Below are 17,321 nucleotides of genomic sequence, written 5' to 3' on the forward strand. Positions count from 1 at the left end.
CGGGAGAGGTCGAGAAAGGCGGAGAGGGGCATGGGGAGGGCCGGGGGAAGGGGCGTCACTGCTCGCTTTACGCTTCAAGAGCCCGCGGCACAGGCGGCGGGGCTGAGCAGCGGTGGAGATGGGGTTTGCAGCAGCCTCCGCATTCCTCCTTGCAGCCCCAGCACCACCGCCCCTCGCCGGGCCGCGGCGCCTGTTAGGCCGCGCAGAGTGAGCGCGGGCGCGGGCCGGCCGCATCTCACCCAGGACTGGAGGGCAGGGCGCGGTGGGGCCGCGGCGGGGGGACTCTGCCAGCCGGGCGGCCCGCGCGTCTCCCGAGCAAACCAGCTCCGGCTGCCACCCGGCCGCGGCCGGGACGGAGCTCCCTGCGCGCCCCCCGGGGGCCGGCAGCTGCCGGGAGGCGGCGCGGCGCTCGGCTCCTCGGCCCCGCAGCTCCACGCACCAGGCGGCGGCGCGGGCTCGGGTGCCTGGGCAGCCTCTGAGCCCATGGCGGGCAGCGATGCGGACGGCGAGGGTCGCGCTCGAAGGAGCAGCGCCGCGCGGCGTCCCGGGGGCCCCAGCGGGAGGGGAGGCGAGGCTGCAGCCAGCCGCCCGGAGCCGCTGTCCACTGCTGAAGCGCCGGCGGACGGCGCTACGCTGCCCGCCTGGATGCGCCTCTACTTCTACGGGATGCACGGGATCACCCTGGACGTGCTCGTGTCCTCGGCTCGGCGCTTCGCTAGCAGCCCGGACCTCCGGATGCTGGGCTTCTCCTCGCCCTACCGCTGCCTGCTGCACTCGCTCACCCACTTCGCCCTGGAGAAGGTCTACCTGCAGCAGCAGCGCTGCCCCAGCGCCTTCGTCTTCAATTTTCTCCTCTACCCCTCGGCCCACGTGACACTGCAGACCCTGGCCGGCCAGGCGCCGCTGCTCGGCCTGCGCAGCGGGCCGGGGGGCGCGGCGGTGCCGGGGACACTGGACCTAGCACTGCAGTATGTGCTGGCGCTCTACCACTGCCATGTGTTCCTGAAGCGCTTCTTGCGCTTGCGATACGGGCGGCCTCCTGAGCAGCAGCCGCAGCATTGCCCCGGCGCGTCCCCCGCCCCTCTGGGAGCCGGGGTCCCTATGGTTGCAGGTGGCCAGCGGCGACTACCCCGGGGCGCCAGGGGCGTCGGGGGAGCCCCCAGTCGGGGGCTGCCAGGCCTGCTCCGCTTTCTTTTCTTCGGAATGCACGGCTTTTTGGATGAGATTTTCTTCACTTTCTTCTTTAATTTACTGGGGCAGGGAGATGGGGCAACCAGCGGCCACACGTCACTCTGGTCCTTCTTTATGTACGGCAGCTGCAGTTTCGTGGTGGAAAAGCTCTACTTCCACCTCCACTGGAGTCGTGGCTGGAGCAGTTGGAAGCGGATGCCCATCTACGTGATCTTCATCTATGTATGGGAGTTGTCCTGGGGTCTGGGACTCCGCATGTGCGGCGCTTGTTCCTGGGACTATTCTCACTATCCGCTCAATTTCATGGGCCTCATCACCCTGATGTATTTACCTGGTTGGATATTCCTTAGTGTGTACCAGGACCTACTTTCCAACGTGTTGTGGCGGGTGCAATACATACCAGCTAAAAAAAAAAAAAAAAAAAAAAAAAAGTCTCTCGATTCCCACGAACCAATTCGATTTATTTTTACTTGTTTAAAACGGAGTGGTTTTTTAGCCTTTTAATTTTTATACATTTTACTAAGCTCTTCCAGTATGTTCTATTTGACATTTTAGTTTTTCTGACACTTTGGGACCTATGCATAATACAATATTCTGGAATACTACTCAAAACATAACTCAAAGTACTTGTCAATATTTAAAACCCCTTATGAACCCAGACAGCAAAACCATTATATCTTAACATCAGGAGCTGTAGTATATTCACTTATTTGGGCATAGGTGGGTGATAACTACTAATCTTTTTTTAAGCAAGGAAGTTATTCAAATCAGAAATTAGTGATCTTTACAAGATTCGGTGAATTTTTCTAATTTAATGATTTGTTTACTTTCTTTTTAATACAATTTCATTTTCATTCCCTGCCATATTTACCAATCACTGCTGAAAGTCAGTGTCTTGTACTCCTAAAACGACTCTTTAAAGTGCCTCCCTCTAGCACACAAGTGGAAAGAAACGGGCAAATGTGAAAATACATCCTGTGGATCGATTTTTAAATAAGAAATCTTTTCTAGCAACTCAGACAGGTCACACTGTGTTAAGATATTTGATGTCCATCCTGGAAATGATTGTTTTTCCAATGTGGATTAGCCTTAAACGCCAAGTATGTTAACATTGATCAGATCCTGTGTATTCTATGGCTGTAAATTTTTGTTGTAAAATGTTTACCTTATATGCCCAAAGGCCAAGCAAAATTATATCACCCTCAATGGTGTTCTAACCCTAAGGACTCTTTCTACCTGGAGCGGCAAGAATAGAAACAGTTCCTTGGCATAAAATGAACCTGAATGTTCATTATACTCGAATTAGGCCTAATTGTTTACCGTTAATACAGATATATGTTTTCAGTGTATTTCTGCCATGGCTCACTTGTAAGCATCTTTCTTTTTCCTTCTGGACCCATAGAGTTCTTGGGCCAAACCTGATGTGCTAATGTGTGTTATAAATCAATGATAGCATTTTGGTGACTCATTATTAATGTCTGGAAGCTCCAAAGTTAAATGAGATGATAACCATTTTAAGAAATCTTGTCTAATCAATTAATAATGTCCTTTAAGGCTGTTTGTTGTTTTATTATATTTAGAAAAGACAAGTAGAATTGAGTATAGCTCAGCCAAGGATGACTAATACTTTCTCAGTTTTCATTACAAAGATAATTAGGAAAACGTACAGTGTGTACAAATGAATAGTTTCCGCTACAAATTATTAGCTTCTCTATGCTGTGAAAGGGCACTTCTTTCTGTTTTCAAAAAAAATGTTTGCTATGGCAGTAAAAACGAATATGTATTTAGACGATTGTCAGGAATAATTTTGAGAACACTATTGTAATCCACTATCTGAGGTTGTGAGCTAAATTTTAATGCAATATAATCAACCCCACCTGTGAAATGGTCATGTCAAACTGATTATTTTAGCTAGTCAACACCGAGTAGCAACCATTAAAAGTAACCCAAATGTTTGCAGAAAGTAAAAGTATCACTTTATGACACTTGGTCATAGGTAAAGGATTTCTGAAAACCCTGGCAAGGAATAAGGATAAGTGTAGACACTGAAGTTGGATGCTGAACAAAATATTTGTAATACAAATGTGACACATGCCCAGGAATCTGAGTTAAGTGTGGCACCACTGCACACCACACATTCCTGTGAGTGCTGAACCCAATCCCGGCCTTCTAGAATACTTGCTAAATGGACACGTTTGCACTTATGTCCTTCGCATGCTTCTCCCCAACCCTGCACACCTGCTCACCAGCATGGATAGGGTCAGAAATCTGTCAGGAAGTGGGAAGCCTCTTACTTTTTGTTTGTTTGCTTTGCTTTTAGTGTTAATTCTGTTTTAAAGAAAATGTCAAGGTGTCCATTCAGTTCATTGAAGAAATAGTTATTGTGCACCCACTATTTGCAAGGCATTTGCCTGAATTCTGCAGACACAGCAATGACCCAATACAGACAAAATCTCTGTCCTTAGGAAGCTCAGGTGTGAGCGTTTTGATTTATAGGAGGTTATACTTACTTGCAAGACTACTGTTTCAGTACTAGGTAAAGCGAGGCAGTTGCTAGGAGGGTTCTCATCAGGCCTGTCCCTGGACTATCAATCCATCATCTCTGAAACAAAAGCCCATTAATAGCCCCTCTGCTAGTTCTACAAAGACTTCATTCATACGTATTCAGGAAGTGATTATCCTATTAACTCAGCACCTTTCTGTGGGGCTTCTCATTATGTGTTTATTCAATTTCTTTCTTTTTTTTTTTTTAAAGATTTTATTTATTTATTCGACAGGACAGAGACAGCCAGCGAGAGAGGGAACACAAGCAGGGGGAGTGGGAGAGGAAGAAGCAGGCTCCTCGCGGAGGAGCCTGATGTGGGGCTTGATCCCATAATGCCGGAATCACGCCCTGAGCCGAAGGCAGACGCCCAACCGCTGTGCCACCCAGGCGCCCCTGTTTATTCAATTTCTTAAGTGACATTTTGCTATAACTGAAACTTTAAAGAAAAAACAGGACAAGAACCATCAGATCAATTACTTTTGTTAACTCAATAGCAGTTCAGATATGGAAGTGACCAGTCAATATAAAAACAGTTAATATTTAAGTAACACCACCTGCCAAGAAATGCTGTTCTATTACATATATAAAATCTGAAGTAAATATATATATATATATCCATGTATATATCTTAAATAAATATATATATACATCTTAAGTAGATACATATAATCTTAAGTAAACATATATCCATATATATTTTGAAGTAATACATACATATAAAATATATATATCTCTTAACTGTAGATATATATACATATATATATATATATACATATACATACAGATACACATGCACATATTTAGTTAAACCTCTAGCAACCCTCCTTTTACAGATGAAGACAATGAAACTAAAGCCTGAAGAGGTTAAGTGACTGCTCAAGTCATACAGCTATTGAATGTTACGATGTAGGAAAAGATGTTAGGGTTCGAAGCCAACGGCCAAGAAAGAATTCTTGAAATGTCTTTGGTGCAAAAAGGTTGTTTTATCAAAGCACGGGGACAGGACCCGTGGGCAGAAAGAGCTGCACTGGAGTCCCAAGGAGTGGCCCATTATAAACTTTCAAGTTGGGAGGGGGTTAGGGATAGTGTTAAGTCTCTAAGGATTTGGAAGCAAGGTTTCCAGGACCTTGAGGGGGCTAGCTATTGTTGGGAAAAGGTCATTTATTACCGTCTAACAAAACCTTAGTCATGAGACCCTTCAGATGTATGTGGGTGGGCCATATGCTTCGGAGATGATTGCCAACACATATCTTGGGGGGGGGGGTGGTTAGAGATAAAGGAAATTTCTAAAGGTATTTTTATATGTTAAAGTAGACTCACAGGATCCTGGCGGTGGTTGGGTTAAGATTGCCTTTTGCCCTTAGCAAAGTATTAACATTGAGGCAGCTGAGTCCCTAGAGGAACATCACTCTGCCTGTTTCAAGGATTGTCAGCGAGCTATAGGTAGTAAGAATATTTAATGACTTTTCTTCTGCCTTTGTTTCCCACATCATTTTTTTTTTTTAAAGATTTTATTTATTTGACAGAGAGAGACAGCCAGCGAGAGAGGGAACACAAGCCGGGGGAGTGGGAGAGGAAGAAGCAGGCTCATAGCAGAGGAGCCTGATGTGGGGCTCGATCCCATAACGCCGGGATCACGCCCTGAGCCGAAGGCAGACGCTTAACCGCTGTGCCACCCAGGCGCCCCTTCCCACATCATTTAGACTTGAATTCAAGTACACTCTGCTCCAGGGTCTGTTCTTAACAGCAACACTGTCATGCCGCTGTCTACTGACCACAGTGATTTTGGATGTTCTGTGGATTTCACCTGACAATTTGTATTGCTCGTCCCTTTCACTATCACAGATGCAAGGGTGGATGTATAAAAGCCAGGCACTAGTAACAAAAATATTCTATTTCATGGAAAATAAGAAGGGAGCTAATACCAGGATACATAACTGAAAATCAGCTTAGTTCTAATCCTTAGATGATAGTCTTTATATTCAAGCAGGGTTCTGAAATGGAGCTCTTCGTTTGAAGTTAGACAATCTTGATATAAGAATAATACATCCAAAAGCATGACACCTTATATCACAAGCTAGCAAAAATACATACAATTATTTTTTTTAAAAGATTTTATTTATTTATTTGACAGAGATAGAGACAGCCAGCGAGAGAGGCAACACTAGCAGGGGGAGTGGGAGAGGAAGAAGCAGGCTCCCAGCAGAAGAGCCTGATGTGGGGCTCGATCCCATAACGCCGGGATCATGCCCTGAGCCGAAGGCAGACGCTTAAGCGCTGTGCCACCCGGGCGCTCCAAAATACATACAATTATTGCTACATATTTAACATAGCATTCGGAATGAGCATCATTGCAAGAGCTAAACATTCCAAAAATTAAAATTAAATTTTTTGCAGTGACATTTATTCTGAGTTTGATTAAACACCTTAGAGTCTAAGAAAGTCTTTAACAGAAAACATGGGAAAAAAGTAACAAGTGTAAGTTTTGCTCCATGATTAACCTCTACAACACTGAAATTTTCTTCTAAAAGTGCTTTAAATTTTAAACCAATTCTATCTGGGCACTGAATCTACAGAGAAATATGACCTTTTAAGTTTTTCATGTCAACAATGAACATGAAAGTTTTTAGGTTCTGCAAAGACTCCAATAAGGTTGATAATCCATTTCAATATTTCAGACATTTCAATGACTCAGTGTACTTATCTTTGAATATTTTATAAATATTTGACATTTCATGTTTCAACTCAGCAAAACACAGCTTAGAAAAGTATTACTTGTCCTTTGTTGTGTAAGAAACATTTCTAATTGGTTAATCCTATCCTTTTGAAAAAATAGTTTTTCTATACTGTTTTAAAATAGACCCCATTGACGTAATGGTCTTGGTTCTGTTTAAGAGGGATGGTAAAGAATTTTGGTAGACTGTTTCGGTTCTTTTTCCACTTCCAAAATACATTTAAAAATCAATATACTTGGAAAGGAAGTTATATTCATGCTACAGTGATAAATAAATCATTGTATTCTAATATCTGGAAGCATTTTAATAAAATCAATTTTTGTTTATATTAAAAGGCATTAAAAACACTTTACATTTTAAATTAATCTTAAATATACTATCTCCAATATATTTTCCAACATTGCTTAATGTAACTAAGCTCCTTTACTGAAGGAAAATAAAAGATACACTCTTCCCCTCCCTCCATCAAACACGTGCCTCAGTTTATGCTGAAGGGAAAGATGGCAGTAAAAGATGGTTCTGTTGTGTTGCCAGTTTTTTTTTTCTTTCCATTCTTAGACTTGGTACCAGAGGAACCAACAAAAACAGCAATTGTTTGTGTGGACTTCTATTCACTAGAATTGGCCTCATTCTGATTTTTAACATTAAGGCATGAAGCCATCACATAGGCAGTGATGTCCAGACACTAGCAACTCAATTGTAAATTAACCTGGGATGAGTGTCGGGAATTTTTCCCTAGAGACTTTTTCTTAATATAAAGAGAAAATAATTTAGAGACTTTCCCCTTAATTTTTAAGGGACCACTGGAGAAATGGTCAACTCTTAGACAGCCCATAGAGAGAAAGAGAAAGAAAGGGGGTGGGAGTGAGAGACTGGTCTTTGACACAGGGAAAGATTTGATTTTCATCCTTTAATGATTCCATTAGAATCCAAATGTCGCATGGACCAACTTTCCCATTTGGAAAAAATAAATCTTTACCATGATTAAGGAGAGTCAAGGGTTGAAAGAAACCGTAAAGGTTAACACCCAGCCTTCCATCCAAGCCAGGAATTTCTTTTTTTTTTTTTTTTTTTTTTTAAAGATTTTATTTATTTATTTGACAGAGAGAGAGACAGCCAGCGAGAGAGGGTACACAAGCAGGGGGAGTGGGAGAGGAAGAAGCAGGCTCATAGCGGAGGAGCCTGATGTGGGACTCGATCCCGGAACGCCGGGATCACGCCCTGAGCCGAAGGCAGGCGCTTAACCGCTGTGCCACCCAGGCGCCCCGAAGCCAGGAATTTCTGATGGCATCTCTGACAGATGGTTTCTCAACTCAGCTTGGACTATTCAAGGCAGTATTAATTATGTTTTTCATGCAAAGACTGAATGAGGGGAAAGCTGTCAACAGCTGAACTGATAAACCCTACTGTCTATCAGTGAAGGAAGAAGGCTTTTCAGAGCTTTCAGGAGCTAATATATATCATTCATCCTGCTTGTGTATTGCAATGAAAATTTTATGACGCTCTTTTCTTGTCACTAAAAAAAAAAGCAGTGTTTCGTTCTTTTTGTCATGATACATGTGGTCTTACATCTTTTCCAATGATGCTTTATTCATTGAGTCTAAGCAGTAGGGCTTTGAGAACTTTGAGAGTAATTGACATTACTTCAGAAAAAGAGGAAAAAAGAAACATTGGCTGTAGGTATAGGAGTAGAACGTTAAATAGTAGGGACCCTGCTTAGATCACTGGAGTCTCAATGTGGTTGACCCAGGAAAAGCCTTTGGTTGCTGCTCAGGTCTACCTACAGAATGTCAACAGGGGGACTTTCCTGGTAGCTACCTCTGGCAGACCTAAACAGCTGCATTAAGAAAGGAATTGAGGGCACCTGGGTGGCTCAGTCGGTTAAGTGTCTGCCTTTGGCTCAGGTCATGATCCCAGGTTCCTGAGATTGAGTTCCACATTGGGTTCCCTGCTCAGCGGGGAGTCTGCTTCTCTCTCTCCCTCTGCCCCTTCCCCTTGCTTGTGTGTGCTGTCTCCCTCTCTCTCTCTCTCTATCAAATAAATAAATCTTAAAAAAAAAAAAAAGGAATTGAGAGGCCACAGGTGTCACAGAAGCAAATAGCTAGCCAGGAAGGATGAAAGATGCCAAGGATCAACTCTCCCAATCAAAAAAGAGAATTATATATAAGAAAGAGAACTAGCCCTACTTTTGATGGGGTTCCAACAGACATTTATAGTACATCTGAGATATTAACGTATTATTAATATCCATGATGAAAATAAAACTAGTCTCACAGGATCTCAGATTCAGAACTTTAAATATTTGAAAAGTAGTTGTAGTTGGAGAAAAATAGTATTGAGAGGAATATGCAGAAAGTTTACATCGTATCATTTGATTACCCAATAACTTTTAGGAACTAAAGTGAAATTAAATATGCTCTTGTACATTTCTGAAGGAGAACTATTTTAGTCTTAACCTTTTTTTTTTTAAGATTTTATTTATTTATTTGACAGAGAGAGACAGCCAGCGAGAGAGGGAACACAAGCAGGGGGAGTGGAAGAGGAAGAAGCAGGCTCCCAGCGGAGGAGCCTGATGTGGGGCTCGATCCCAGAACGCCGGGACCACGCCCGGAGCCGAAGGCAGACGCCCAACGACTGAGCCACCCAGGCGCCCCTAGTCTTAACCTTTTATTAGAAACAATGAATGGACAGGAAGATAAAATAAATAAAAGAGTTCCCTGGAGTACATCAGAGCAAGTACTTAGATTCCAAGTACTTAAAAGCAAATGTTTAACAAAATTTATCATTGTACTTACTCATAATGATGAAATCTGCAACAAACAAAACGGAAACAAAAGAATAATAAAGGCAGAAATAGAAGATATGGTGGAAGGGATAGTATTCAGTAACTTTAGAGAGCCCATGGATTATTTTTCTATGCCTAAAATAATTCAGATTATGAATGTTATTCTAAGTCTTTATATCATGTAAGATTTGAATTGCAAAGAAAATGTTAAGTTCCTGAAAAACTGTACAACCTAGGTTTGGTGGGGTACCAAAATGTACACTTTATTATCTTAATATTCAAAATTTCTGAGTTTTTTTTTTTTTTTGCTTGTGTAATGATGTTATTGGACATGCTAGAAAAGTTTTAATAATGTGCCTTTGAGGTATCCACCAAATGCACAGGTAAACAGTACACAGCTTACTAAAATCTGAAATCATGGAATTTCAGGGGTGCCTGGCTGGCTCAGCCGATAAAGTATGCAACTCTTGATCTTGGAGTTGAAAGTTCAAGTCCCATGCTGGGTGTAGAGATTACTTAAAAAAAAAAAAAAGAAAGAAAAAGAAAATCTTAAAAAAATAAAAATAGAGTCCATAGTCTCTCATGCTTCATTCCCCCTGAGAAACAAACTGAGGGCCTCAAAGGGGAGGGGGTTGGGGGAATGGGATAGACTGGTGATGGGTAGTAAGGAGGGCACGTATTGCATGGTGCACTGGGTGTTATACGCAACTAATGAATCATCGAACTTTACCTCAAAAACCAGGGATGTACTGTATGGTGACTAACATAATATAATAATAAAACATTAAAATAAAAAAATAAAAATAAAAATAAATAAAATCATGGAACTTTAGAATTTGAGGAGAGAACTAAAGGTCATCTAATTCAACTCCCAGACAATGGAATAATTCCTTCTATATCATCTTTTACCGGTGTTCTTCAATTCTCTTCTTGATCACATCCAATGAGGGAGGTTATGGTACTTACTCAGCTCTCCCAGGCCAACCCATTTCTTTGTTCTATTGTTTTAGTTGCTAGAAAGTTCTTTTTTTTTTTAAGATTTTATTTATTTATTTGACAGAGAGAGACAGCCAGCGAGAGATGGAACACAAGCAGGGGGAGTGGGAGAGGAAGAAGCAGGCTTCCAGCAGAGCAGGGAGCCAATTTGGGGGCTCGATCTCAGAATGCTGGGATCATGACCTGAGCCGAAGGCAGACGCTTAATGACTGAGCCACCCAGGCACCAGTTGCTAGAAAGCTCTTAATAGTAAGACACATTCGTAATTTTCACACATTTTTTCCAAGTTTTCATCCATAGAAAGAAGACAAAAGATTTGAAGAAAGTTTCCAAGTGTGTCTTAATTGTTTTACTCCAGATGAAATATCTAAGATCTTTCAGCAATATATCTATTGTATATGAAGTATACAACTGGGAAATTATTACCTACTTTGATCAGGACACTTTATTTCTGCAAATGCGAACAACATTAAGCACTGTTAGCTTTTTTAGCAGCTCAGACCACTTTATTGTTTTTTTTTTGTTTGTTTTTTAAAGATTTATTTATTTACTTAGTGCTTGGGAGGTGGGGGGGGGCAAATGGAGAGGGAGAGAGAGTCTTAAAAAGACTCTGTGCTGAACGAGGAACCAGACTCGAGGCTTTGTTTCAAGACCCTGAGATCACGACCTGCCTGAAACCAAGAGTCTGATGTTCAACCGCTATGCAACCCAGGTGCCCCCGCTTTGTTGTTTCAATTGAATTTTCATTTCTCTAAATACTCTAAGTCTCTTTCCTGTAAACTGGCATTAAGCCAGTGATCCCTTGCTGCTAGTGGCAGGTGGTAAACATCTATGTTTTATTATCTATGTATCTGATCATTTCTTGCTATATTTCCAACTCCAAATACTATTGGCAGATTGTATTAGTCAGGGTTCTTCTGAGAAACCGAACCAATAGGAGATATATATCTATAGGTAGATGTAGTGATAGATAGATATAGAGATAGATAGGGATATACAGAGAGAGAGAGGTTTATTATAAGGAATTGGCTTGCACGGTTACGGATGCTGACAAGTCCTGAGACCTGCAGGCTGAGTCAACAAGCTGGAGACCCAGGAGAGCCAATGGTGCATGTTCTAGTCTGAGCCCAAAGGCCTGAGAACTGTGAGAACCAATAGTGTAGCTTCAATTCAAGACTGGCAGTCTCAAGACCCAGGAAGAACTGATGCTTCAGTTGGAGTCTGAAGACAGGAAAATACCAATGTCCCAGCTAGAAGGCAGCGAGGCAGGGAGAATTTCCTCTTACTCAGAGAAGGTCAGTCTTTTTGTTCTCTTCAGGTCTTCAGCTGATTGGATGAGGCCCACCTACATTAGGAAGGACAATCTGCTTTGCCTCATCTATTGATTTAAATATTAGAGTCGGGATGCCTGGGTGGCTCAGTCGGTTAAGCGTCTGCCTTCAGCTCAGGTCGTGATCCCAGCGTCCTAGGATGGAGTCCTACAACAGGTTCTTTGCTCCGCGGGGAGCCTGCTTCTCCCTCTCCCTCTGCGGCTCCCCTGGCTTGTGTGCGAGTGAGCTCTCTCTCTCTCTCAGACAAATAAATAAATAAATCTTTTAAAAAATAAATATTAAACTCATCCAGAAATGTCTTCACTGAAATACTCAGAATATTTGATGAAATATCCACGCATCCTTGGCTCAGTCAAGTTAACATATAAAATTAGCCATCATACAGATCAAAGCATTTGAGCCAAAGAATTAAAAATAAGCATAAGGAAAACTGAGGAATTTCACCTATTCATTCACCTATTCAACAAATATTTAAATGTGTACTGTGTTTTAAAAGGCAAATAATACATAGATAATTCTTTTTATCATGGAGCAAAGGATACAGATTTTAAAACAAAAGTTTATGTTAGAGAAAGATGCTGTTGGAGGAAATGACAGGGCAGCCACCTAGACTGGAGAACATGGTGGTGAAATTCTAGGAAGAGGGTCCAAGATGCTCAAAGTCCTGGCAGAATGAGTATCAGAGCACTGAGTAACTCAGAGCCCTTGGAGTTTGGATTAGGAGAGTTAGTAGAGGGGTAAGTGAGAGCTGAAGCCAGAAAGGTAGGCAAAAGGCGGGTCTTGAAGCCTTGTGGGCACATTAGAGTAGGGGGACCATTTCCTAAGGGAGTTGCCAAGTTAGAGGGTTTGAGGAGACAAAGGACTGATGCACTTGGCATATTTGAAAGAAAACTAAGGACAAGATGAGAGATAGAAAAAGCCAGTTATACAGCTGTGATATTAAAAAAAGTGAGAGATGGAGGCACCTGGGTGGCGCAGTCGGTTAAGAGTCTGCCTTCAGCTCAGGTCATGATCCCAGGGTCCTGGCATCTAGTCCTGCCCCTCCCTCTGCCTGCCACTCCCCCTGCTTGTGTGCACTTTCTCTCCCTCTCTGTCAAATAAATAAATAAAATCTTAAAAAAAAATAGTGAGAGATGGATGGTGGGCTGGGCCAGTATTGATGGTGGAGATGGACTAACATACATGGATCTGAGAGATATTTAACTGACCTAACAGACGGTGTGTGGTCATAGGATGGTGTGCAAGTAGGGGGAGAAGCAGATGCAGTTGGCTGAGAAGTGACCGTAGACTCCCAGCCTTGAGGACCTCCCCCAGCAAGTGACAAGCGGAAGCCTGCAAGAAATGCAGGGATAGATGGTCAGATAGGCAGGCGATCTAGAGAATGTGGTCTGGCCAACAGGAGAGAGAGAAGGAGGATGTGTTCAGTATCATCAAATTCAGCTTGAAATTAAAGCAAATTAAGAACAAAATCAACAACCATTGTATTCCAAGATATTCAGGAAGAGGGAGCGTAGGCAGGGATCTAAGGATGTGAAACTGAAATATACTGAGGGGTGCAACTTGGGAAAATGATGACAAGAGGTATATGTGATTTGTCTGAAAAGTGGCTGTGGGGGCACCGGGGTGGCTCAGTCTGTTAAGTCTCTGGCTCCTGCTTTCGGCTCAGGTCATGATCTCCTAGTAGGGGAGGTCAGGAGATCAAGCCCCATGTGAGGCTCTGCGCTCAGCGGGGAGTCTGCTTCCCCTTCCCCTCTCCCCCCACCCCATGCACGGTCTCTCTCTCTCTCAAATAAATAAATAAATCTTTTTTAAAAAGTGGCTATAAAGTAGAGGGGTAGGCAAAGAGGGGTAAAGGGTTAAGGAAGAGTTTTTTGTCTTCTAAATTGGGAGATTTGTGCATATATAATGTTGCTGGGAAGGAGCCAGTATAGTGGTTGAAGGTATAAAAGAGGAAAGGAATATAAGGTCTCTGGTTAAAGCATGATTCAGAATAATTGATAACTACTAACCTTGATGAGAGCTCACTGGTTTTGGAGCATGACATGTATCAGTTTAATTCCCACAGCAGCCTAATCATAGGTACTATAATTATCTTCATTTTTACATATGCTGTTATTGGCACATTGGGGAGTTAACCATCTTGCCCAGGGCTATGAGTGGTAGAGCCAGGACTTGGACCCAAGCAGTCTGGACCCCAAGCTGCATTCTCTCAACACCTACATAGTCAAGTGGAGGAAAAAGGAAAAGGGACAGAGAGGGGAAAAAGAACCTTGGATTGACACTACACTGAATGTCCATGCTGCCCAATTTATGCAATCTAATAAAGAACCCAGAGAAAGCATCTGAAAGTAGTTCTACTCAAAGAGAATTCAGATGCATGTCTGTTGACTAACTTTTGTATTTTTGATTCAATTATAGATTCATTCATTCAGTAAAGATTTATTGAGCATCTACTATGTAATAGGTACTGAGAATGCTCTGGGATTAAAAAATGAGCAAATCTGTGGGTGCCTGGATAGCTCAGTCAGTTAAGCATCTGCCTTTGGCTCAGGTCATGATCCTGGGGTCCTGGGATTGAGCCCCACATCGTGCTTCCTGCTCAGCAGGGAGTCTGCATCTCCCTCTCCCTCTCCCTCTGACCCTTCCCCTGCTCTGGTCGTGTTATCTCTCTCTCTCTCTCAAATGAATGGATAAGAAATCTTTTCAAAAAGTAGCAAGTCTGACAGGGACCCTACTCTTGATACCCTACCTTATTGTATTAGCTCAGGCCACCATAACAAAATACCACAGACTGGGTGCCTTAATCAACAGAAATTTATTTTCTCTGGGGCGCCTGGGTGGCTCAGTTGTTAAGCATCTGCCTTTGGCTCAGGGTGTGATCCCAGAGCCCTGGGATCGAGCCCTGCGTTGGGCTCCCTGCTCCACTGGGAGCCTGCCACTTCCTCTCCCACTCCCCCTGCTTGTGTTCCCTCTCTCGCTGGCTGTTTCTCTCCCTGTCAAATAAATAAATAAATCTTTTAAAAAAATATTATTTTCTCTGTTCTGCAGGCTAGAAGTCCAAAATCAAGGTCCAGCAGGATCAGTTTCTAGTGAGAGCTCTCTTCCTGGCTCACAGATGGTTGCCTTCTCACTGTGTCCTCATATGGCTGAGAGAGAGCAAGGTTTCTGGTGTCTCTTCTTATAAAGACACTAATCCTATCAAGATCAGGGCCCTATCCTTATGACCACAGTTAAACTTAATGACCTCCATAAAGGCCCAATCTCTAGATATAATCGGACTGGGGGTTAGGGCTTAAACATATTAATTTGGGGGGGAGGGGAGATAAAATTCAGTCTATAGCATATATTCTCTCTTAATTCCCACAATGAACTTGTATGGTGGTGGTTGTTATTATTTTATTATTGTTATTATTATTATTATTATTATTATTATTATTATTATTATTAATTTACAGCTCATAGGTGAAGTCACTGAAACTATCTGCCACACAGCTAATAAGGGACGGGAATAAGACTCCATTTCAGTATTCTTTTTAGGCAACACATCAGTCTCTCAGAAAGTCCAGAGCAGTATTATTAGTCCAGGGGGAAAGACTCTAAAAAAGAAGGAGCATCCTGTTAGATTTATCCCTCTCTAGTTACATAAACCAATCATCATTGGTTTTTATTCTCTCTAGAGATAAGTTCTATTTTGTCCATGCCTAATTTTAACCTTTCTTAGTATTTATACACAGATTTCTAAATGAGCCCCTCCCCCCCCCTTTTTTTTTTCTCTCCAGAGTCTGTTTGTTACCCAGAAAATTAGCTCTCTGGAAACATCTGATCATGGACACTGTGTCTCCAGGACTCTCTACAAGCTGACACAGAGGCTTTAAAGGGCAACTATACTCAGAGCCAATTCGCTTAATTTCATACAATATATTTTGGGATTAAGGTTTAAAATAGTTGGCCACTGGTATTCAAGAGTAAAAGATCAATTTTCAATGTATTTTAACTTTTACTGGGTAATCATGTTTCCATTAAGTTTATAAGGTGTTTATTTCCATTTCAGAAACATGAATTCCCAATATTATTTCTAGATGATCTATAAATAACTCTAGATATGCTTGCCAATGTGTTGCTTTGCTTTTGATGGCATAAAATGGAAAACATAAATAACAAGTATTCCGTTTTCTTGGCCAAAGGAAAGATTTTTTTTTAATCCAGAAAATTGTATATTACTATGGAAGCTGCATGCAAATCAGGTAATTTAGACACAATATCAGAAGGAAAGGTGGTCTCCTAGGGAACTGTTTGCAGATCAAATGTTCGGTATGTTCCTTCTTCAATTAAAGCATAGTACAGGAAAGGGACACATCCCTTGAGTCACCCCTTATGTTAGAAGTCATTAGCTCTCCCAAAACACTAGAAATGGTCTAAGTGAAAACTTTTTGTTGAGGCAGAAAGGTGAAATCTTGGAGAATAAATGAATTCCAGATTTTAAATTTCACCATACAAATCACATGGGGTGGGGGGTAATATGTTTAATTTAATGGTAAGAAATTCCGTCAAGGGTCAACTTGCTGCCCCCAAATGATTTAAGGAGGTCAGAGGAAACTTCTTGGAATGAAAAGGTCAGTGATTGAAATTAGCTATTCCAAATGGCCTTTCTACAAAAACACTTTCTTTTCCATTACCAGCTTTTTTGAATAGGCCCATTCACTAAACCAGATAAATGTTGATAAATAATTTGATAGTCAACTTTACACCACACCAGTACGATCCAATAGAACATTTGTTTTGCTTTGTGTTTTGGCCTCTCACAAAGTACACTTGGGAAAAGTTTGCCCTAAATGTATCAACTAACATTCAGCCTATGCCATGACTCACTCTGATCTTCTTACTGTTGGTAACTCTACAGCGAAAGCACTCCTTTGCCCAGGATTAAATGTATTTAAAAAGTTTCTCAAAATTTAAGAGTAGTTTGGATTCCTCCTTTTTGCATACCTTATATGCAGTCAGGAACCCAGATTCTTCTCCGAAATTATCATTTATATTAATTTCTTTCCATTCCCTCAGCCTCCAGAGCAAACAGAAATCATCTCTAACAGTCTCATACTTGATCCCCCTACGCCTGATTTCTGTACAGTTCAAAGTCTAAGCTAATCTTAGAGGACAACAGGCGGGAGCTACATCTTCCTATTGGATACCTGATAACCTGGAATTAACTTCAGCAAAGCAACATCATCCATCGTTTAAATTAACAGTTTATTTTTTTATGTTATTGCTTTATGATTTGCTTTATATTAATGTATAAATGCGTTTCAGTTTTATATTTGTGTATTTTGTTTATTCATTACTTAATATCATGATAATTTTTTTCCTCTTTCATGGAAATTACCATAAGTATCTTTCGTGTAAATGCCAGAAAGACACTGGGGCAGTTTCCAGCTTTCATATACCGTTTTATGGAAGAGCTTGGTCCTTCAAATTGTGGCTTTATCTAAACAAAACTTTCACACAAAACATAAAGTGGTTTCAGATGGAGATCCATATGCGTGTCTGACCTTAACTGAGACCATAGAAGCTCTTCTTCACACCACTGCATTTCTTACGCTCCTTATGAAACTGGGAGGAAATTAGGAAAATTGAGAATACAGGAATGAAAAAAATAAAATGCATAAACTTGAAATTAAAGCAAAATCCTCTGTATCAACTTATAGTAAAGCTCTTAGGAGATCAACATTTTGAAATTCAAA

The 17,321-nt window shown here is 41.7% G+C and overlaps 1 protein-coding gene across 1 annotated transcript; it reads left to right on the top strand.

Annotated features, from left to right (window-relative positions):
* Positions 1–483: 483 nt before the first annotated feature.
* Positions 484–1,695, top strand: TMEM229A (transmembrane protein 229A). Its single transcript, XM_008705902.2, has one exon. It carries the CDS (start codon positions 484–486, stop codon positions 1,693–1,695), a length of 1,212 nt encoding a protein of 403 aa, XP_008704124.2.
* Positions 1,696–17,321: the final 15,626 nt, after the last annotated feature.

Source organism: Ursus maritimus, unplaced genomic scaffold, assembly GCF_017311325.1.
Source record: "Ursus maritimus isolate PB19 unplaced genomic scaffold, ASM1731132v1 scaffold_3, whole genome shotgun sequence".
Lineage (NCBI taxonomy): Eukaryota > Metazoa > Chordata > Mammalia > Carnivora > Ursidae > Ursus > Ursus maritimus.